Here is a 22,584-nt window from a genome sequence, read left to right as displayed (position 1 = left end):
GCCCCGTCAGTTATTTGTTTTTGTCCAACATATAAATATATTATTAATTTGGCGAGTCAAATCTTCTCGATGTTAATTCACCAAATTCTACAATTTTTGTCTAATTAGATACACCGAATGCATAAGCAACCTACCACATTTTTCACCGTCACTTTTGCTATCCCAAGAATTTTGGTCTAAGTTAGAATATTTCTCATATTGAAATATATATATATATATATATATATATATATATATATAAATGAGCGAGACTTTTATTTTTGCCACAATAAACACAGCTAGAATCTCCAATCAAGTTATCTTGAGTTAAAATCTTATTATTAAAAGTCTAAAGGAAAATAAAATTATATAAGTTGTCGACATGGTCAACAACTTATAAAGAAATTTTTTTGGGAGACAGAACAATTTATATTTATATTTAAAAGTCGCTAATTGGATCAGTAATTTTAAAAGCGATAGAGATATTTGATCGGCGAAACTTATTCATGAATAACCCTCTTTTATCCATGAATAAGCTCCCCTGCATAGCCATGGGTAGATAGATGCCCAAACAGGAGAGGAGATGGGTACTTATGAGTCAGGACTAACAAATGAACACTCCAAGGCTTTGTTTCCAGGACTGTTCTTCTTTGATCTTCTTTATGGTGGGTATCACGAGAAAGGAAGGAATCCACTTCCCCTCTCTCTGCTCAGCCTTTTGCTTGTCTTTATTTTTTCTCAAACACTGAGAAAGAAACATTGGATCCCCTGCGACCTGAGCTTTTCCCTTTGTCTCATTGTCATAGTAACTATAAAGACTTCCCTTTTTTTTTTCTTTTTCTTTTGGACATTAGATTTGAACAAACCCAATCATCACCATCTCTAAGTTTTATTCTTTGAGAGATTGCAAATATCTATAATCTTCTTAAATACCTTTATACGCAAGTATCAAATATTCTGAGTTACCAGGGAAGATTCCTTACTCAAGTTGCAATGAGAGTAAGTTTTTTTTGGCACCATGAACTGGCCTCAGGCATCTTCATTTCAATATTTTTTTTTTCTTTTATCATTCTGAGTCGGAAGATGGCATATAAGCTAGATAATAAACCAATAGTCCTTTTGAAATAAAAATACTTTAGCCTCTACTAAATTTTAGCTAACATAGTAAGCGGTATATTTTAGACTTTAAGTTGCTCCGAGCTTACACTCTAAGTAGCCGTAATGTTGAGCTGCCCCTCCAAGTTATGTATTATCGAACTAAGCTGTTAAGCCAAATAGTCACACCAAATCATGAAGTAATTTTTTTTATATAATAATCACTCGAGATTGGAGTTTATCCTATGACCTCCTTAGTCATAAGAGACGTAAATACTATTTTTTTAGATACGTCATTACCCAGTTTTGCAAACCTCCCACATGATCGGATAGTGAAAAATTATGGCATATATTTACTTATTTACTAATTAATCCATCCAGGATTTCAGAAGATGACAATAATCTTTCAAATGTTAACCTCTTAATAACTTGTGAAAATTATTTATTCTAAAAAGCAGCTTAACTTGGACAAATAGTCTCTTCTATCTCAAAAAATTTTTTTTTTGCTTAATTTAAAAGAATTGATATGATCCGATCCATTTTACTTAAACGAGTTAGTTAATTTTAAGTTCAAGTAGATTAAACAAAATAAAATCAAACATAAGAATAAGACTCCAAATCGATCTAAGTGTCTAGTAAAAAATTGCCATCCTTGAATGAAACTATAAAAGAGCATCATAAATTTTTTTCCTCTTGGGTAATCAAATGGTGCAGAGATTCATATATGGATTCTAGATGTTGTTTGGCTGGTGGGTCATCATCCATGTCATCCCCATATGGCATCCATTCATCACCATGTCCCTCTCTCCCTTCCTTCATTTGTCTCTCATGGTCCCAATGGTCCATCTTATTCTTTTGACCTTCGTTATAATGTTAACTAAGGCAATATAATCATCCTAATTAATGATCGGATTAGTGATCCATAACGGTCGTGCATGTGCCATGGCGAGGGAATTAATGCATCCAACCTCTCATTAAGTTGCTTAAAAAAAAGAAAAGAGAAGAGTTGGGCAATGCATGTGATGGTGTCAGGTTAATTAGCCTGCCATTTGACGTGTACTTGAAGCTTAATGAACCAATCATGGGTTTAATATCCCAATGCTTTTAGATTCGAGTTGCAGGGCTACCTAATCCACATATAATGAATTGTCTCTCTTGTACGAATTGTTACTTAGGATCACATGCCCCAATGGTTGGTAGCATGGCAAAGACCCATGAGAGAAGAGAAGAAAGAGAGAAATTAGGAGGTGGTTGGTTCATCACATGAGGCGGTGGGGATTCAGTGCAGGCCGATCTTTTTGAGTCAGTTTAAATATTATAAGATTAGAGCGGGTACAACTGAGATCATCAGATGTGCATAAGTAACTTGAGTATTTTACAAATCACACCCTACATTTTATCTATTTTTTTATTCACATCCCGTCTTTGACAATTTTGTAACCTGTCATCTCTTTTTTATCTATAATTCTCGTTTAACACATTGGTGTTATTTTAACTAAAATATCCTCACCGCTCTTTTTCCTTCTGAAGAAGATATGTATAATTTATGTATTTATAAATTATTTCATATATTATAACGAAATATTTTTTTGCTTAAATTAATGGAGGGTGTTAAATTAGAATTATAAGGAAAAAAAGTAGGAATCATGTTATAAAAATCTCAAAGATGAGGTGTGAATCACAAAATAGATAAAATATAGGGTGTGATTTGTAAAATTCTCTTCAAAATATTCTTATTCCAAATTTTGTATATTATATGCCTATATTTTAGTAAGTATTTATTAAAATATAAAATATTTAGTAAATGAAAAGATAAAAAGTCATTAATTAAGTTTTTAATATTAATTAGATCAACCTTTTAACTCTTGGTTAACTTTAGAAGGATATAAATGTAAAAAAATTTCCTTTTTAAATTAAGGCCCGGCCCAATGCCTATTGAGGTGAAAGAAGAGAGAGGCTGAGATGGGCCTAATTACAAAATTGCCATGGAGCTGGAATGCCCAAATTTTGAATCGGCCCAATATCCTATCGGTTCGGGTTTCGGATACTATTTGGATGGCGCTTACCCGTTACGAGGAGCTGCCTATAAAGTCTTCTTTTCCCGTTTCCGATCTGACGGTCTCGTTCTCGCGGGATCTAAAGGACACCCTGACCCTTTCCTCTCTCCTCAAAACACTTCTCGACGTTCCTATCTTCGATCTCACCGATCGACATCGTCCATGGCGTCCTCCAGCAATTCGAAGCGCCGAGAAATAGGAGAGGAAGAGGAAGAGGAAGAGGAAGAGGAGGAGGAGACGATGGAAGAGGTCAATTCCTTTACCTTTCGCTAAATATGATCTTCATAGAATCTCTCCTTGATGATTCCTTTTCCTTTGGAAACCCCTTGATCTTGTGTTGTACAAGATGTACGACCACGGAGGTTCTCAGGTGAAGTTGGCTGACGATTGTTTACTTAGGTGGACTCCAAAATTGACTGGCATCCGTTATGTGTTTGTTAAACATCAATTATAAAGAATATATATATGATTAGCATCTGATGATTGCTGCCAATCATTCGGCAGACATTATTTTAGAGTTGATCCTGCATTTCGATGTGATTGCCATGCATTCATTGGTAATCTATTAAGGCTCGGGGTTGAGTTTGATTTGGTATATTGGTTCATTGATTGTTCTAATCTTTATTCTTATCTTATTTCTTTAGACGTTTATTTCTTGTCATATATAATATACATTCCTCTTTTGGGTAGAGCGCAAAACTGTGAATAGTCTGTTAACCATGAAAACAGAGATATATTCATGCATGCTGTATCGATTACTGAAATGGAGAAGTGGATATGCTAATTCTAACAGATTAAGAATCAAAATTAGTCTTCTGCTTCAATGAGATTTTATCTGATTTCTATCTGTCATGGTATTATTTTTTTGCTCCAACTGTTATCACAGGCTAAATACTTGTTCTACTTTTTTGCCTACAGCTCGAGGGTTTTGATGATTTTACAATTGCATCTTCATGGGAAAGGTACTTCCCGGTTATCTCTAACCGTTGTAGAATATACTGCTACCTGCATTCGTGGTTCCTTGAACCAGACTGATCTAACTTTTTTCTTCTTTCCAAGATTCATATCAGAGACAGAGGCTGTTTGCCGACAATGGCTTGCTGATGGCCCAAAAAATTTGGTGGTATGTTTTCTATTTTGGGTAGTATTTTATTTTATTTTTCATTTTTCTTTTCACAGATAAGTGGTTGTCTTCGAAACATTCTTTTTTATCTCTTCTAACAGAATATCATCCTTAATATTGATATTGCATTTGTATATATGAGTGGTCATATTTAGAATGCTGATTCTTTTCTCCAAATTCCAGCTGCCTGTTTTGACTTAGATAAGCAAATATCCTCTGGGCCTCTGGCAAATTAGTCTCAAGATTACATAAGCTTGTTGTATGATTTCTGTCTTGCATTCCAGATTTCCACAATGTTTGCCTCCTTGAAGTTCTTGTCCATAAAGGTTTTTAGAGCTGATGCTATTGTCTTCCATGCGGTTATCATGCTACTTTGTTAGTTGCTTGATTTTTAACCTTTGATTACCTAGATGTATCCTCTGGGCCTTTGGAAAATTAGTCTCAAGATTACATAAGCTTGTCGCATGATTTCTGTCTTGCATTCTAGATTTCCACAATGTTTGTCTCTAGAAGTTCTTATCCATAAAGGTTTTTAGAGCTGATGCTATTGTGTTTCATGCGGTTATCATGCTACTTTGTAAATGACTTGATTTTTAACCTTTGATTTCCTAGAATCCTCTGGGCCTCTGGCAAATTAGTCTCAAGATTACATAAGCTTGGTGTATGATTTCTGTCTTGCATTCCAGATTTCCACAATGTTTGTCTCCTTGAAGTTCTTGTCTTCTTAGAGCTGATGCTATTGTCTTCCATGCAGTTATTATGCTAGTTTGTTAGTTGCTTGATTTTTAACCTTTGATTGCCTAGATGTATGCATCAAATAAATGCTGTTCCTGAACTTCCTTTTAAATTTTACATCTGGTTTCTTGCAGGAAAAAGGTGCAGAATTGTTGGGTTCTTGGAAAAATTTGTACAAAGCTAAGCGTGAGCTGAAGTATGGTAGAAAAGTGTACTGCATGGAATTTCATTTTGAAATCTCTAAGAATGGTAAAGTGATCTTCTAATTGAAGTCTTTAATTTTTAACTTCTTGTGGTGCATGCAACTATGGAATCTCACTTAAATTTAATTGATTAGTGCAGGGAAAACTGCATATTGGGATGATGATTTGCACAATTTGCAACTATCATTTGGAGTTACCGAGTTTTTGGTATGTCTTTTTTCAAATTTGCTTGCTAATGCTAACTTTTCTTGTACTGGATAAATATGTTCATGGCACAAATGCTAATATCTTTTGCAAAAGTTATACTTATACCTGAATCTTATGTTGTCTGATAATAATTCTTTATTTCATCATAGCTTGCTTCCCGGTGACAAAATTGCTGCACTTATCCATAATGTACTTATCATCCCAATGGTGTCCTAAAAGTCAGCTGTTGGGTGAAGAAATGAATAATATCATGTGTCTGCACTCATTGCTCCATAAAATTACTTATATGTAATAGGATCATCGGTTTTTCCAAACATACTTAATTTGGGAGTTCTGAGGTATATGAAACACACTTCTAGTGCAAACTTTTATTTGACGTGTTTTGCACAGTATATGAGCTAGAAAGATAAGACTGAACAAGTAAAGTTAAGTTCATTAGTTATTGTGAAATGGGGATTGTTGGGATTCTAGGAAGGAGAAGATTGAGAGAAAAAGAGAGGTATTGAGAATGAGATTTTACACCTCCACCTTCAAGCTAACATCACACCAAATCCCACATGGGAGAATGTACAAACAAAATTTTCATTTCATTCATCAATCTCTATTTGGATACAAGTTGGTCTATATATAGATCTCACAACTACAAATAAACTAATAAAACATTAATATTGCAAATAACTGAATAAGTAAAACGCATCCCTAAATACTACAAATAAGCAAATACAACCTTGAACATTGCAAATAAGCAAATACATCCCTATATATTACAAGTAAGCAAATTCTTAATATATAACAACTTAGAATCAAATCCCTTAAGTTGGACTCATTTCTATTGACCTATAAAATTATTATAGGTAAACTCAGCAGTAGGTATTTTTTGATACCAATCCCTTAGATTCTCTCCAACTAGGGTCCTTAAAAGGTTATCTAAAGTCTAAACTTCAGTTGACTCTGCTTTAGTTTGACTGTCTGTTTTGGGAGTGGAAAGTAGTTGAGAGTTGAAGTTTTGTCCCATCTTGTGCCATAATATATATATATTTTTTGACTTGTGGACTCATTCCTATTGACCTATTTACAATATTATTATTCACAAACTCAGTAGTAGGTATTTTTTTGATTTCAATCACTTAGATTCTCTCCGACCAGTGTCCTTAAATATAAGTAGTGAATTTCACACCCCTATCAAATACAATAGGTTTTGATAGACCATGCAATCTAAAGGCTCCATCAAAGTAGATTTTTGCAACTCTGGAAGCATGAGAAGTCCTAGAAAATGGTATCAAGTGGGTTATTTTAGAAAATTAGTTTAAAACAACAAGGATGAAATCATGTTTTTGAAGAGTCTTTGGAAGGCCAAACACAAAATTCATACTGACATCCTGTGAAGGACAATTAGGGATAGACAAAGTCGTATACAATATCCGTATTGACGTCTTGCTAGACGTCCAACATGCGATTCTCTAATAAATTTTTTTTTAAAGAGGTATTGGGAATGCATAACTTGCGAAATCTAAATAGATAGCCATCGTGTATAATCTATTTTACGAGTTACACCATCGCCTAATAAGGTATGGATCTCATGAAAATCTGAACATGACTTGTACTCAATCCTAGTCTTCTCAAAACTAGTCAACTCTACACTCATTTCTAAGAGAAGTGTCATTCAACGACTGAGTGCATTGGCTGCTTTGTTTTCAATTTATGCTTTTTGTCGGAGGGTGTATGTATAATTCTAGAGGAACTTAACCCATCTAACAATGCCTTGCATTAAGCTTCCTTTGGGAGTTGATGTGTCGAAGGATTTCATGGTCAGTAAAGATAATAAATTCTTGCGGGAGCAAATAATGTCTCCAATGGGGAAGTGATTGAATCACCGTAGAGACTTTGTTATCATAGATAGTGTGCCACTGTCTTATCATTCATTTTCTCACTGTAGTAAGCAACTGGATGAGCTTCCTGGGTTAGGACTTCACCTGTGCCAATACCTGAAACATCACATGCAACTTTAAAGACCTTAGAGAAGTCGAAAAGGCGCATGACTAGATAAGTGAGAAAGCTCAGATCATGTGCCAAGACAAGGTTACTGAAGAAATGTATTCAACTCAAATTTGTAAATTTCATCATAATCAATAAATAAGCTCAATATCCAATTTGTTATTAGAGCCGTCTGTCTAAGCAGGAGACTCCCTTTGCTTTGGCTCTTCTTTGTTCATCTGGTCTCCAACTTCAGCTATCTTGAATTTGTCCTAAAGTGTTAACTGGGGGCCTTCCGGTGACACATTACATCTATTGCGTCTCGATATTTTTCTTGGGATAATTCCATAATATTATGTTTGTCCAATTTGAATACTACGTATATGCTTATTTTGTCACAATATACTTGGTACTCACTTTTAGACATATGATGATCCTTTTGTCACCATCATTGTCTGACATTTCCTAAATCCATTTTGAATTTTCTTATGTCATCAATCAGATTCACTAATGATAAGCATTGATTCTGCTCACTATAGCTCACGGTCACTTGCTCTGTGTATATGACTGTATTTGTCCATCTATGTCTTATCTGCGGATATGATCTTCCAATGAGTTAGTTTCTACATTTCATGTTTATGTGTATCACCAATTTCTCCAGGTCATTGCTCCCCTGAGTGCTAGTGGTGTGGTTCTTGATGATCCAGAAGCGAGTAAGCTTTTAAGTGCTGTTGCAATTGCATTGTCAAATTGTGGCAGGTGAGTTGCCTGTTGAAATTTTTGTGTACCGTTCAGCCTTTAAGGCATACTTCCAAGTAGAAAATTAGGTTGTTAGAGACCAAGTACTATATCTCTTTAACCAACACATTTCTTTCTTTTTATACTACTAGTACATGACGAATTGATGAAAATGATGTCTTTGTTATCCAGTTGAATGCTTTACTCTAGTTTTATTGGAGTATGTCTCTAGAGGCCCTATCTAGTATGAAGTTCTAGTGGGGTACAAATAAAGATGCATATTTTCTTTTCTTTTTTGTGAAGGTTCATGACGATCTGTTTCAATATTAGGAGCAGAGAATACACTCTTTGCTTATTATCTAGCTGAAACTCATGCAACATTTACTTTTAAGAAATTTACTATTTAGAAGTTAAAATGAATGAGTTTTTGACCAAATTAGTCTTGTTCTAAAAGTTTTTTACCGAAATGGATTACCTCTTAAACTTATTACCAAATGGGGTCTAGTTCACTATAGTCCTAATAAAAAAACTGAATTGATCATCGCATTTTTCCCTAAGCAAAAATGCTGATGGGTTAAGTGTTTTTTCCTGATCCTAAAACACTTAACTGATAAGCGTTTTATATATGTATATTTCTTTAACTTAGCATTTTCAACAGATTGAGAGAAAATTTGCCTTTATCTAAAAACGCTGAACTAATTAGCGTTTTTACTTAAAAAAAAATGCTAATCAATTCAGCATTTTTGTTGGGGCTACAATAAATTAAACTCCATAATAAGTTTGAGGGGTAGTCTATTTTGGTTAAAAAAATAAAAAAAGGGTCTAGTTTGGTCAAAAACTTCATAAATGAGGCATTTTATAGGTAGTTCAAGAAGGCTGACACATGCTTACAACATAAGTTGCTTGGATGTTGGTTGAAGATCCTGTAAAATTATTCCTTTATGATACGAACTTTAGCATCGAAATTTATGTGATATGTTTTGATATTATTTGCAGCAATTGGCCAGCATTTGTTCCGGTTCATGATCCATCCCGAAAAGCTTATATAGGGATCCAGAATATGGGTACGATTTTTACTAGGCGATTTGAAGCCGATCGAATTGGTAGCCAGGTTCCTATACGGCTCATGCATTTGGAGGGGTTATATGAGTTGTTTCTCTCAAAATTTGTGAGTATTAATAATCACATTTGTGGTGCTATGATGGTTTATTTTTTTGATCAATTTGATGTGTATATGAGCAGAGAAATTCTCTTATTTTGGTCATGCATTGACTTACATATAGCTTAACTCAATTAGTACTGCAAAGAATTCTCTTTTTATTTGCTGTTTTATCTTCTGTCAAAGGTTATTAATAACCTTTGCAGAAATAAGATTATAAGAGGTCTTGATATATGGTAGTATTGAGTCACTTTGTTGTCTTACGAGCAAGCTGTATCTTTGTAGGCTTGTAATCTATGGAATTGATCTTGGACATTTCTTATTGCTCTTCCTTGTAATTTTGTCTAATGTGTGATCAGCATTCTATCTAGAAAAGAGTGGGTCAACAGCCAAACTAAGCTGGGATTGGTAAAGTTACATTGAGCTGATGCCACAATATAACAACCATTAGTTATGAAGGCAAAGAGGGGGAAATAATGACTGTTAAGAAACTGAAGATACATACAACATAAAGGATTGCTATGCTAGTGACATGAGGTGTGCCGACCTTGGCTCAGCATGGTATGTATTGCTAACACGCGCCTTGCCAAGCCGATATGCCGTTGGCACACTGAATAGTCTTGACATGCTGAAAAACAACCTCTAAGCCTTTCTAAAGACTTGAAATAGGTTCTATGAGCTAAATTAAAGTTATTCAACACTATATATTAGTGTAACATTTGCAATTAGATTCTAATCTTATGCTTTTCACCAAATTTTCTCAGATCCTCTTTGTTAGGGAAAATAACTTGAGAAAACCAATATTTTCCTTTGATTTCCAAACTTTGAAGTATAGTTTTTATAGATCAAGTACCAAATGCAAAGAGATATCAAAAGAGATAAAAGATATCCCAAATTTGGTCCCTTTAAAGTAAGATATGCTTAATTCTAATGGCACACATCAATGAATGGCCACAAAGGAGTATCGAGATACTCTGCCGTATTGGTGCCAATAACTCACTGGCACAATACGTATTAACCCGTGCTGATTAACACAACAATCCATGAGCATTTCATCAGAGTTGGAAGTTCGTTATATTTAGGGACGTAACTAAAGTACCTTGGATGCAAGTTATTTCTAACAACTATAATGCATGTCTAATGATCTAATTACTTCCTTTTGAAGTTTGATATAGAGATTTGAACAGTCACGAAAATAAAGGAAAAATTCGTACTTTAGATAAGTGACACCACTATTAGGGTTTCACTCATCTCCCACAGAGGATGCAAATTATTATCCCATTCCTTGCCATTTCTAATGAGCTTAATCTAGGATAGTATCAACAGAAAGGTTCTTGAGGATTTAATTTACTTACAAAACTGAAGATTTGCATGCTAGAATATTAGTGGAGAGCCATTTTCCACATTCACGAAGAATATCCAGGGTCCACAGTTCACATGATAATCAAATATGTTCTTATGAGATAAATTAAATCTAGATGTCATCCTGATATCATGCTATTTCTTTTGAGATATTAGTTACGGAATTTTTAAAGGATGAATTCTAATTGTCAAGCTTGAGTGGATTTGAACAGACGAGTGATAAGTAAATGTATGAGTATTTTAATTTTTGAATCAAACCTTCTGTTTGTCACCTTGTTGAGAAGCCAGCATCATCCAGAGCATGCTTTCCACTGATTGGATGCATTCGTTAATTAATTTAATTCAGTACCTTCTCAGTATAATCCTTACATTGAGCCATTTGTTTTTGGAGGTCTTATCATCTGCAGAGATCTTGGCAAACTATTTCAAGGTGCACTTTGCAATGAAGCTTACCTACAGAACAACTCTATATGATTATGATGATGAGATAGAGAGTGCAGAATCAGAAATTAAAGAATCAAAAGGGGAAACTGATGGCTTGAATCGCATCAAATCTCAATGGGATGATGATTGTCCATGGACAGAATGGTATTCTGCTGAGGATCCTATTAAAGGTATCTTTTCTCCTCCTTTTCTTTCTCTGTGTGTGTGTGTGTGTGCATACTCTGAGTGTTACAATCCATCTTCACCTATGAGGACTTCAGATATTTAAATTGTTGTTCAGTATGTTAGCTGCGATAATATAACCTGCCATTCTCTGGTAGGTACTCATTTAAATTGTCATTTAGTATGGGGATGTCCTTGCTTAGGGGTCATTGCTTCTGAAGAAATTGCCATCACTGAAGAAGAATTGGTGATAGCAACCAAGTAGTTTTCACTTTGAAAGAAGAATTAGCTTACTACTTAGATCCTAATGGGTTTTTTTTCTTTTTAAAAAAAATTTAACCCTAAGCATGAAGCTGATATATATTCTTCCTCTATTGCGTGTGATGTTATACGGCCAAAGTGACTTCTAGTTAATATTCTCTTGATTAGACAAATTTAATGTCTGTGAAACATCTAGGCACAAGTCAAATATGAGAAAACTTTGAACGAATTTATATATTTCTGCGTCCGACTGCTAGCATGACATAAACCCTCTAGAATTTGCATGAAAGTTGTATGGCCAGTTGGCACAGAGAAGCTACCTTCTTGATTGGCAAAAATAGATGTTGCTAGTTAATTTATTTGTATTTGATATGATCATATGAATTATTCCTTCCTGCTTTGATAAAACTGGGAAAACTATGTGGATGGTTCAGTGCTGATTTGAGATCACCTGTGATTATTTTAGGTTTTGAGTTGACCACAATTTGGTTGAGTAAGATGATTGAAGGTTCTTTGGAGATGGCAGAATTGGAGAATGCTTCATCATTTGATGCCGAGAACTGGCTTTTTTATCCCATCGTTTCTCCAAATATGTAAGAATCCATTATATTGAATGTATGTCTTGGCATACAGTCCTTTTGCTATCGACTGATATCTCTTGTTTCGTCATACATATTGTTGCAATAGTTGTTCTGCTTGTCTTAGTCACTGTTGAATTCTTATTGCAGGGTTGATGATTCGATAGGGAATTTTGTTGGATTTGCCTCCCAACTACGCCTGCTAGTAAGTGCATTTTCTATGGCATTCACGGCCCAATTTTTGGAAGATTTCGTGTCAGGTTTGGGACAGTCTGCCTCTCAGTATTCCTCTAATTTTGAGATGATATGACTAAGGAAACAGTATTTTCTAATTCTTTCCTTCATGCTAGACAGCTGAAAACCCAGGCTCTGATAATTCAAAGTCTGCAACTGCTGTACCACCACCAAGTGTTCTAGACCGTGTTCTAAAGGAACTTTTCCATGATGGTACTTTTCTGTCTTACCTACTTTCCTGGATTAATTTGCTGAGCAGTGTTCCATAGTTAGGAAATGTATCACATTCAGACGCTTATTTGAGTTCTTTTTCAGAAGCTAATATACTTTTCACTATATTATATCATTCATTGTATTAATTTTTGTATACAATATGTGAAATAATGCAGACTCATTTGCGTACCAAATAGAACACTTACACGATATGAAACAATACTTGTATTTTTATGTGTTTATAGATGTAACTATGGGGATGAACCGACCTAAAGTTGTTTGTTTGCTACATTTAGTTATATAAGAAATTAAAGAATACTATTACTACTCAAAGTCTCAAATTTGATAATTCCCCTGATGCTGTAAATTTGTTATGTTCTGTTTAAGTTCTTAATTTCCCATACATTTCCTATCCCTTAAGTGTTGGAACCTGTTGTTCTAAGGTTCTTACTAGTTTATCTTAAAAGAAACAAAAGACTAATATTTTAATTCATCTCGCTTTTTCTAATGTTTTTCATAGGGATATGTGTGAAGTGATTTTTCAAGTAGTTCAGTAGTGTCTACTACTGTCTAGGATGCCTAAGTACATAGTTTCTCAGTTTTTATAACGTTTTTCTTTTCAGTTGCTAATAGTTGGTATCAGTTGTACTGAAGTTGCATGAGAAAGGATATGTATAAAATCTTAATTATTGCTGAATTAAGGACATAGTGTATACTGGTTTTTTCTTTTGAATACAGTGGCATTTCCTAAAGAATTATTGTACCGGTGGATATAGGAATGGTATGATCCTTAGTATAACATGGAGGAAAAGACATGGTACAGGAACATTGTCGTGAGAGGTGACACATGCCTTTGTAAGTACCAATCTAAGGCTAATATGATGCTATAGATGCTGTATGTAATGGTGCTCATTTCTTAAAAATCTATCAAGTTCTGCAAGGTTGAGTGCTTGAGTTGAATGGATACAATGTAAGAACCACTACCAGTTACCAGAGGTGATCTGATAAGATGGACTAGATGGTTACTGTGCATTTACATGAAAATTAAGGGAGTCTTGTATAGGAGAGACAGTTGCTTTTGTTTTATGCATGCTGCTGTTTTTATCCCACTGTACAGAAAATCTAATCAGTTTGTTACTATTTTCACTTTCAGAAGTTCAGAGTTCCAATCATGTGGAAATCGAAAATAAATATTCTCGTGCTATCAAAGGTGCACCTCTACGGTCCCTTTTTGCACAATTTTGTTTGCATGCACTCTGGTTTGGCAGCTGCAACATTCGCGGTTTGTATTTCCAAGAACAAATCTTTCTTTCAATGCAATTTTCCATTTTTTATTACATTCACTTTTCTTGATAACATCCTTAATGGAAGATCTAAAATTCTGAATTAGTTCTTTTTTCCTGATTTGTTAACTTCTTGTATGATAATCAGCAATAGCATTCCTGTGGATTGAATTTGTTCGTGAAGTTCGTTGGTGCTGGGAGGAGTCAGAACCGTTACCAAGAATCTCATCTAACTCTGGCATTGACCTGTCTGCTTGTCTTGTACATCAAAAATTGCAAATGGTACTTTCGCATCATTTATAACATCTTGATGTAGTAATTTCTCTTTCATTTTCATATTCTAAGGAGGTAGGGCATGTTAGTTACTACTGGAGATTAATATACTTGTGGTTGCATCCCTTGGTAGAGTGGCATGATTAGATCTATCAAACTACCTGCTAGACTGGAGTTCTCCTTGTGCAATTGTTGAAGAAGTATTAGTGCTAGTAATGCAATATTTCTTATCAATGTTAAGTATCATAAACACTAACATGTACAGTGCTACACCAGAAAACAAGAGTACTAACTTAAAACATATGTCCAACTGCGAGCAAGTATGAGTAACTATTTACAGTAATATATGCATCTGCGAGAGTTCTTAGAACTTAGAAGCACGTGACATATATCAAAGAGTTAAAATGAAAACCTTGTCAAGGCATGCCATTGGCTGTTATTATGAGATCTGGCATGTGATCCCTGTCAGCAAGGTAGTGCATGTAGGACTGCCATGGCAAGAAAGAGCTTGCTCTAAATAAAACTCAAGTTATTTCAACAGTTGTTTAATTAGGTTTCTCATTTCCGTAGGAACTGCTTAAATGAGCAGGTTTGAGGAGTTTACTGGAGACCTTTTGGGCTTGAATTTCTTTATTACCTATGATGTGTTGAAAAAAATGAGTTCCTTATTTTTGACTCTTTTCCAAGAAGATGGCATGCATTATCTGAATGGAAAGAAGCAAAATTTCAAATGTTGGTTGTATAATATTTCATTTGTGAATGCTGCATGCAATTCTTCATATTCTGCTGAGTGCGGCAGGAAATTCTGGGGATTAATAGCTGACTACTCTCAGTTGGCTGTAAAAGTGTAGTCTTCTACTGTTATTCATGGCTGTGAAGTGACTGATGATAATTACTAGAAATATTACTTCTTTTCCTGAAGCTTTTGGCTTTGATTGGAACATTAATTGTATATCACCTTTTTTCTTCTTTGCCAAGCTTGCAATTTGCATAGAGAGGAAGAAATCACTGAATCACGCCGATGACAATTTTTCTGAAAGTGAACATCAGAGCCTGAGGAGTAGTAAGGTGCTAATTCATTAGTTTTCATTCCTTTTGTCATATTTTATACATCAATAGCAGATACTAATTCTCGGAGTACAGGTAGATTTTCATGACAACTTGCAGACCAAGCCTGTGGATGATAAAATTGACAGGTAGACCTGGCAGTTGAAATTTGATAATGATTTTATTTTTCAGAGATAGTCAATGTCGAAATATTTCTGTAGTATCTACTGGAAATGATAGTGATATTATTCAAACTTCGTGCACAAATCTTAGTTTATCTACACAGCAGAAGAGTATATACAAGCTGGTGTTAAGATTATACTTCAAAAGTTCAAAGTGTTTAAGTTGCACATATACTGCCTTACTGACTTTCATCTAGTGTCAGCATAGTACATATTTTACAAACTTTTCAGCATAAGGACACTGACTTGTGCAAGTGGTCTTTTAAAGTTTTAAGGACACCTGAAAGATGATTTCTTGATAGGCTATATTTTCACAGAGAAGCATTAGGTTGGACCACAAACTTTACATTAGAAATTTGAAAAATTAAGAACCTTCCAAGATTAGTTATAAAAGCTAATCTTAAAATGGAGAGAGATATTTCTCATCTCAGCATGAGCATTTGTGAATCCTCAGGCACACTTAATGGTTATAAAAATATTTGAGTCTCTTTAAAAGATTTACATGACGATTGAAGTCTAGCTCAAAACATTGTGGTGTGGTTTCTTTGACTTAACATGCTCAAGTAAATTAGTTCATAGACAATTGTATAGAAAATGACACACTTTTGGGAAACAGCTGATATTACTAGACCAATAAGTTAACTAAAGATGTATAATAACCACAAGTTAAGTAGTAGCAGCCTTCCCATTAGTGGTGCTGTTGAGCTTTTCTTCTGATAGTGTCTATATTGTGACTGTTCACCTACCCGATTGCCAACGGAGTCAAACTTTACTTGGAACATTGTTCTACTTGCTTATGCCTGTATCCACATGTTATTTACATCTGCATGCTTCAATATTGGCTTGCCAAGAAGATTCAGTGCACTATGTTCTTTAATTTCCAGGAAACTATATTATTCAGACTTTTATTTGCTGCAGTTCTTTGACATTAGATGGGCAGCCTCACCTGAATCAACCTTCTGTAGACTCCAATAAAAAATATAAATATGCAGAGTCGTCTTCTGATCCACAAATAGTACATAGAGTACGGAGGGGATCAGCTGGCGTTGTGCAGTCTATGATGCTCTTACATTCATTTCAAGAGATGCATGCTCCATATACTCAGGTTCTTGTCGGTGCCCTTTTACTGTAACACATTTTTTTCACAATAACCTTCAGATTTTGGGTGTAGTGGACAAGTCTTATATAGTCTCAACTTTTAGGATGCGCCAATAATGACAGAAGATATGCATGAAGAAAGGCTCCATGCAGCTGAAGCATTTGGTGACGCAGTTGTCAGTTCTGCTCTCTTTATTCTATTGAAGTTCCTTTGTTCATGTATTTATAGATTATTTGCCTGACATTTCTTGATTTATCCTGGAACAGTAATTTGATCAGTATTGCTTGTTATAAACTTGCTGGTGAATTATCATGTCATGTCATATCATTAACAAAAAATTTAGCGGACAATGATAGACCCATTCTTTTATTTCTTTCAGGGCTTCTCCGGTCAGTTGGAACGGGATATTTTATCTTCTGGTAAGATCAGTTAGAGCAGCTTAAGAGATCCTTGTATTGAGTTCTAGAGAACAATCACATTTAGAGTTTTGAGAATCAGTAAATTCCATCTTATAGTTTGCATGATGTTAATCAGTTCATTCATAATTCATACACATTAGTAAATTTCAGAGATTTTAATGATAGCCTGTTTAGCTTCTAATATGTTAAGCTAGATGCTACTTCCTTTTCCTTTCTAGTGTTTTTTTAGTGTTGAAACTCTAACATTAGTTACTAATCTTTAAGTATCTTTTGTTTGATATGTTGTATTGATGCTACAAGACATGTCAGCCTTCAAAGCTGCAAACCCAGATGCCATCTTTGAAGATTTCATACGATGGCATTCACCTGGTGACTGGGAGACAGATGAGACGGCAGACAGATGTGGAAATAACTCAGATTGGCCTCCACAAGGAAAACTTTCTCAGCGCATGTCTGAACATGGTAACTTGTGGCGCAAGATTTGGAATGACTCTCCGCCTGTGCCTGTCTCTGAGCAGAAGCTTCGAATTGATCCTATTCGGGAAGGGGAGAAGGTTATTTCTTAAGTCTCCACCTTTGCCTAATACCATAACATAAGAGGGCATTTTGGTATATGATTTACTTAAATCTACTTGTTAACCATAGTAAACTTGGGAGTGTCAAGAAAGCTTACCTAAGTCGAGCTATAAGACATCTTAAATTTGCAACTTAGTTGGGTGTGTCAAAAGTTGGTTTAACTTTTCTGGCTGTGCTCAGCTTTAGTTTACAGCCTCTCCTTAGGTATTCCTTTATTACAGCCCCAGATCTCTCTTGGCGAAATTGTCCCGTCCGAGTATATATGCTTTCTTTTCATATCCAGTGAATTGTTACTTATACAATATAATATTATTACTGTTTATTAGCACCAATGAGCATCCCAATGAGTTGTGTTATAGATTGTGTATTTTTGTGCATTTTGCAGATACTCCATTACCTTGAAACTTTGAGACCTTACCAGCTTCTTGAGCAAATGGTGTGCACTTCCTTCAGAGCCTCTGCTGACACTCTGAGCCAGACAACTTATGGTGGTTATAAATCAATGAAAACGAAAATGGATCAGCTTTATCTTACACTAGCATCTACATTAAAGTCACTGCAAGGTATTATGCTTGTTTAGAAAATACAGATAAAATTTTGGTGGTCTGTTTATGATCTTCTGACCCTGAAGTTTCTTCTATAATATGCATCACGTATCAACCAATTGTAATATTTGATCACTTATGGGACTAGAAATATGGGCATGCTATCTTGTCTTGACATCCAATCAATTCTGGTCTTCTGGTCTATCGTTGGGTTTTGGCAATTAATCTATCCGAGGGCAGTTCCATGTTCCCCACACTGATGGAGTTGCTTTTTTTAACAGGGAAACAGATATCTGATACAACTGAGTTGATTGGAGACTTAAGGCAGCTTTCTTTCACTTTTGAGCACATTGAGAAGCTACTTATTCTTGCTTCTTCAATCCACCGGAAGCTAATGGATGCTCCACGTCTGTCTGGAGCAATTTTCAGTGACTATTTCAATTATTATCTTCCAAAAATGGGTACTGGTTTAACAAGTATTTGCTATGACAAGGTACATCTTCTACATTTTCTGATCTATTTACCTGGAGATATTGCATAAGAAAATCTCTAGGTATTTAGGAAAATAGATGTCAAACTACTTGTACTCACCTATCCTATAAATGGTCAAGCAAACACTGACTTAATTAATGAGGCTTATTCATCACTAGGTGGTGAAGCTTGAGTTGTGTTGTTAACTGCAATATAGAATGGACTCTTAACCAGTACCCTCAAAACCCAAAAAAGAAAAGGAAATATTTTCTTTGATCCATTCTTTTTAATTCTTATTACTAATATATTACTTCGTAAATGTGACTATATCGTAGTAACTTGATAGGGAAAACTCTAAATAATTGCTTGCATTTTGTGTTTATTATTGTTTAAACCCTTCCTATTGGACCTTCATGGTCTGACCCCTACCTTTTGCTATTGTTTGCTGAGAAACACCCTTACATTAAACTAATGGAGAGTTACACATGCATGGGTTCAACTTAGCCAATGTTAAATAAAAATTTAACTCAAGGTGTTTTTTAAGCAATAACAGCAAAAAGTAGGGTTCAAACTGTGAAATCTAAAAGGCACTGTAAACAATAATGAGCACAAAATGAAGGGTGCTATTTATAGTTTTTCCTTTTTGATATCTTACTCATTTGATACCATTCAGTGTGAGATAGAATAACTTGAATGAGCTTGTTTGTTTAATGTGGTGTTAGTTGTGGTAACTTGCAACTCTCAGGTTTCCTTGTAGACAGAAATGTTCTTAAGGTGGCAATGTACTTCACACTATTACTTAATTGTGATAGAATATATTGATGCTATCACATTGTCATTTAACTTTTAATGTTTAAATCATCAAAATGTGCAAATAGATTGTTTGCTTTCCTTAACTTGGACACTACTTTGTGAATTAGGCCTTTGTAGCACATTTGATATCCATTTCTTTGTAATTATGAAATTTTAAATAACCAGTCACTAAGTACCTGAGTTTGGACATGCTTACTCTAGCAAGAGATGCCAGCAAGATATCTGTTGTTAATTAATCTTTTTTACCTCAATTTATACAGGAGTTCAATACCAAGCAACAAGTAATGATGCATGAAAGAGATGCTGTGGCAAATTTGTTTCCTCCACCTACTGCTAACCAGTCATGGAGGAAAGTTCTGAGCATGGGAAATCTTCTTAACGGGCACGAGCCAATTGTCAGAGAGATCATATTCTCTGTCAATGACAGATTAAGCAATTGTCATTATGGAAGCATAATTCCTACTGCTGAAGAAGTTGAGACACACCGAATGTATATACGTGGAACCTCCAATGATCTCTGGGTTGCTTTATCTGTGACATCTTGGGACTGAATCGCCTTCTCACAAGATAAGGATTGGGTTGAGACTGTTGAAATGTGATGACAGTGGGCATATTCTTTTGGTTGTTTATGATCTCTTTAAGGTGATCATTTACTCCAAACAATCCCTTAGGCCTTCACTTTGCTCACCAATAAGCAAGTTAGATGCTCTGTTATGGTCTGTGCTCGTGTTGGCATTCAAGGTTCCTAGCTCTGCATTTCGAGAAATTATCTGGGCGGTTTTCCACATTGATAGAGAACTGACATATATTATAAAATTTTCTGACCGTCACATTGAATGGAAAGTTACTGGAGAGTGTATGATTTGGTTTCAGTTTAGGCAAGACCTAGTAATACTAACAAAGGCAGAACGCATTACTGGACCAGACTACAAGAAACCGGGTACAACCTCATCTTACACAAGGAGGATAAGACGATCTTCTCACACTACTAGACTGGCAGGTTCTGATAGGCATCGCCATGAATATCCACATCATTAGGGGACACATTATTGTTCCTCTTGGACAAATGAAGAGCAAGATTCTTTAATTATTTGAGGACCTCCTTTAATTTATTGTTGGCTTCTATCTGATCAGAGGAAGGTTGAGAAAACTTCTGATCATCTCAATGTCACTGAGAAGCTGCGAGACTTCTATTTAGAAGCTCCAAGATTGTAATGCTCATCATTTGACAGAGTAGTGTAAAGTTTCAAATGCCAATAATTTACTTTTTAACATTTAGCTTCAAAGTGGGTTCCATTCTCTTGGATATAGCCACAAATGTTGTTCTTTCGTACCAATGGCATATGCAGAGCAGCTAATAAGGAGCTGCACTGCTATAAAGAAGATTTGTAGTGATTCTTGTCTGAAAACAGGGGTTGCGACTCTGCAGGCCCATCCACAACTAACATGACAAATTGTCCCGGTGGATGATGGAGCCATTTCAGGTATGCTGCTTTGCTCTTTTGCACTCTAATAAATGTAAATCTCTCTTTTTTTTAATGAAAATTAAATATTTAAACTAGGTAAATTGTTGCAAGTATTACCATCTGAATGGTTCAGAGCTTTGGTATTCTTCTTTCGGGGGAATAGGAGCTATTTGCAGAAAGTAACAGCGAGCTCTAATGCCTTCATTTTGTAGAAAGATTGCCTAGAATTCCATCTGCATGAAATTCCTGCAGGCTGCAGCTCCTTCGCTATTTTGCATCGATCAGGAGCCGTCCACTGGTGCCTCGAGAGCCTCGAAGATCTATCTATATCCGATGATTCCAGATGATCCGCACCGTCCGCTTCCCCAAAACCGAGATGAACCGACCTTCGAATTTTTCTATGCATCGTGTGAAGAAACCGAATCTTTAGACAAGCAATCAGCCAATCGTTGTTCGACTGCTACGCACCTCAAAGCATGACAGATTAAAGCCAAAGGGGACACGTATACAAACCAGCACTGGTCCTATAGATATGCTGATCATTTGCAACTCTATATATCTTATCACCAGTTCACCACGGGTGGCAAGTAAAACTAAAAGCAAAAGTAAAGCAAATAGAGAGAAAATTAAGGTCGAGAATATAGACAGAGATGGAGGATTGCATGGATGAAAAGGAGAGCTTGATCTGTCTCTCAAATCAAAAGCCAGCTGAAGAACATCATGTGGAAGAAGTGAAGACGGAAGAAGGTGGTGATGGCCATGCAACGGACGGTAAGCAAGAAGAAAGTGGTGGTGGGTTCATGGCTAGTCTAGTCTCCAACTTGGGTGTCACTATTTCCAGTCTTTCATCTCCTAGAGGGGAACACAAGAGTGAAGAGGCCGGTGGGCTCATCAATCATCTCATCTCAAGCTTACCTGCTTCCACGCCACTTTCAGGTCTCTCTCTTTACTTCTCCCTCTTCCAAGAAGTAGTAGTGTTTATAGCATGGATTGAAGTTTAATTCGACCGATTGATCCAAATCATCTAAGACATTCGGCTGATACATATCGTTATACTTACAAGCTTTCAGAAGCTTTGGCTTATTGTATGTAGTCTTGTGGTGACTTTTGCCATTAATTTTATGATTTTTCTATGATGTACTCAGTATATTTTTTGTTTTCTTTAAGTACACTGTGGATTGACATGCATGCTAATATTTATATATGTAATTAAGCAGATGAGCAATCTCCAGCAGCTGATGAGGCTTCCCTGCTGATCTCCATCATTGAAGACTAGGAGGAGTTCTGTTACGAGATCTTAAGAGAGACTTCATCTTATTTCCTATCATGTTCTGTTAAATGAGTGCATGTAAATGTTCTCTCAGAGGAAAAAGAAAAGAAAAGAAAAGAAAAAGGAACTCCTTTTGGATGATGTAGGTATTGTTCCTCGTACAATGTAAAAAGAATTAATGTCAGTCTCCATTTTGTGCCAGTAAACTCTTTTCACTTCTTATTTTCTCGTGTTCTAAAGCATGCAATCTTTGTAAGAAATGGTACCAAATTGTGCTTCAGAAATGCTTGATAGGGCGTTGCCAAACAAATATAAATTAAATCCAGCATTTATGTTGAGCATTGAAAGTAGACAAGGAAAAAAGAGTGAAAAAAAATAAAATTCAAAGGATTTATATAGATTCTTATGCTCAGCTCTTAATTAGTAGCTTTTAACCTTTTGCTGGTTGGAGTTGGGTAGGATTACAATAATTCTACAAAGTTTTATGAAAAGCTAATATTACAATATTTAGAAGAATTAATGGCTTCTATTTGGATTATTATATATAATATTTATTACACTTGTGATATATTCGGTTGATGGACGGGAGAAGAGAGAATGATTAAATGATAAAATG

At 35.4% G+C, this 22,584-nt stretch overlaps 1 protein-coding gene across 2 annotated transcripts; it reads left to right on the top strand.

Moving 5' to 3' along the window:
* Nucleotides 1-3,194: 3,194 nt before the first annotated feature.
* LOC140791012 (uncharacterized) lies at nucleotides 3,195-22,174 on the top strand. 2 transcript variants are annotated; one of them, XM_073141356.1, is made up of 24 exons: nucleotides 3,195-3,380; nucleotides 4,050-4,093; nucleotides 4,191-4,254; nucleotides 5,124-5,238; nucleotides 5,332-5,399; nucleotides 8,035-8,132; nucleotides 9,108-9,279; nucleotides 11,024-11,246; nucleotides 11,966-12,092; nucleotides 12,228-12,337; nucleotides 12,432-12,524; nucleotides 13,678-13,806; nucleotides 13,956-14,089; nucleotides 15,059-15,148; nucleotides 15,224-15,276; nucleotides 16,228-16,414; nucleotides 16,512-16,583; nucleotides 16,788-16,827; nucleotides 17,128-17,381; nucleotides 17,789-17,966; nucleotides 18,230-18,441; nucleotides 19,493-20,716; nucleotides 20,795-21,634; nucleotides 21,916-22,174. In XM_073141356.1, the coding sequence occupies exons 1-22, from the start codon at nucleotides 3,294-3,296 to the stop codon at nucleotides 19,781-19,783; spliced, it is 2,841 nt and encodes a 946-aa protein (XP_072997457.1). In that variant the 5' UTR covers nucleotides 3,195-3,293; the 3' UTR covers nucleotides 19,784-20,716; nucleotides 20,795-21,634; nucleotides 21,916-22,174. The 2 variants fall into 2 exon arrangements, with proteins under 2 accessions (XP_072997457.1, XP_072997458.1); XM_073141357.1 differs by having other exon boundaries at nucleotides 3,238-3,380; nucleotides 4,202-4,254.
* Nucleotides 22,175-22,584: the final 410 nt, after the last annotated feature.

This window comes from Typha latifolia, chromosome 6 (genome assembly GCF_019914945.1).
Source record: "Typha latifolia isolate L0001 chromosome 6, TyphaL0001v2, whole genome shotgun sequence".
Classification (NCBI taxonomy): Eukaryota; Viridiplantae; Streptophyta; class Magnoliopsida; order Poales; family Typhaceae; genus Typha; species Typha latifolia.
This window is presented reverse-complemented; position numbering and strand designations above follow the sequence as displayed.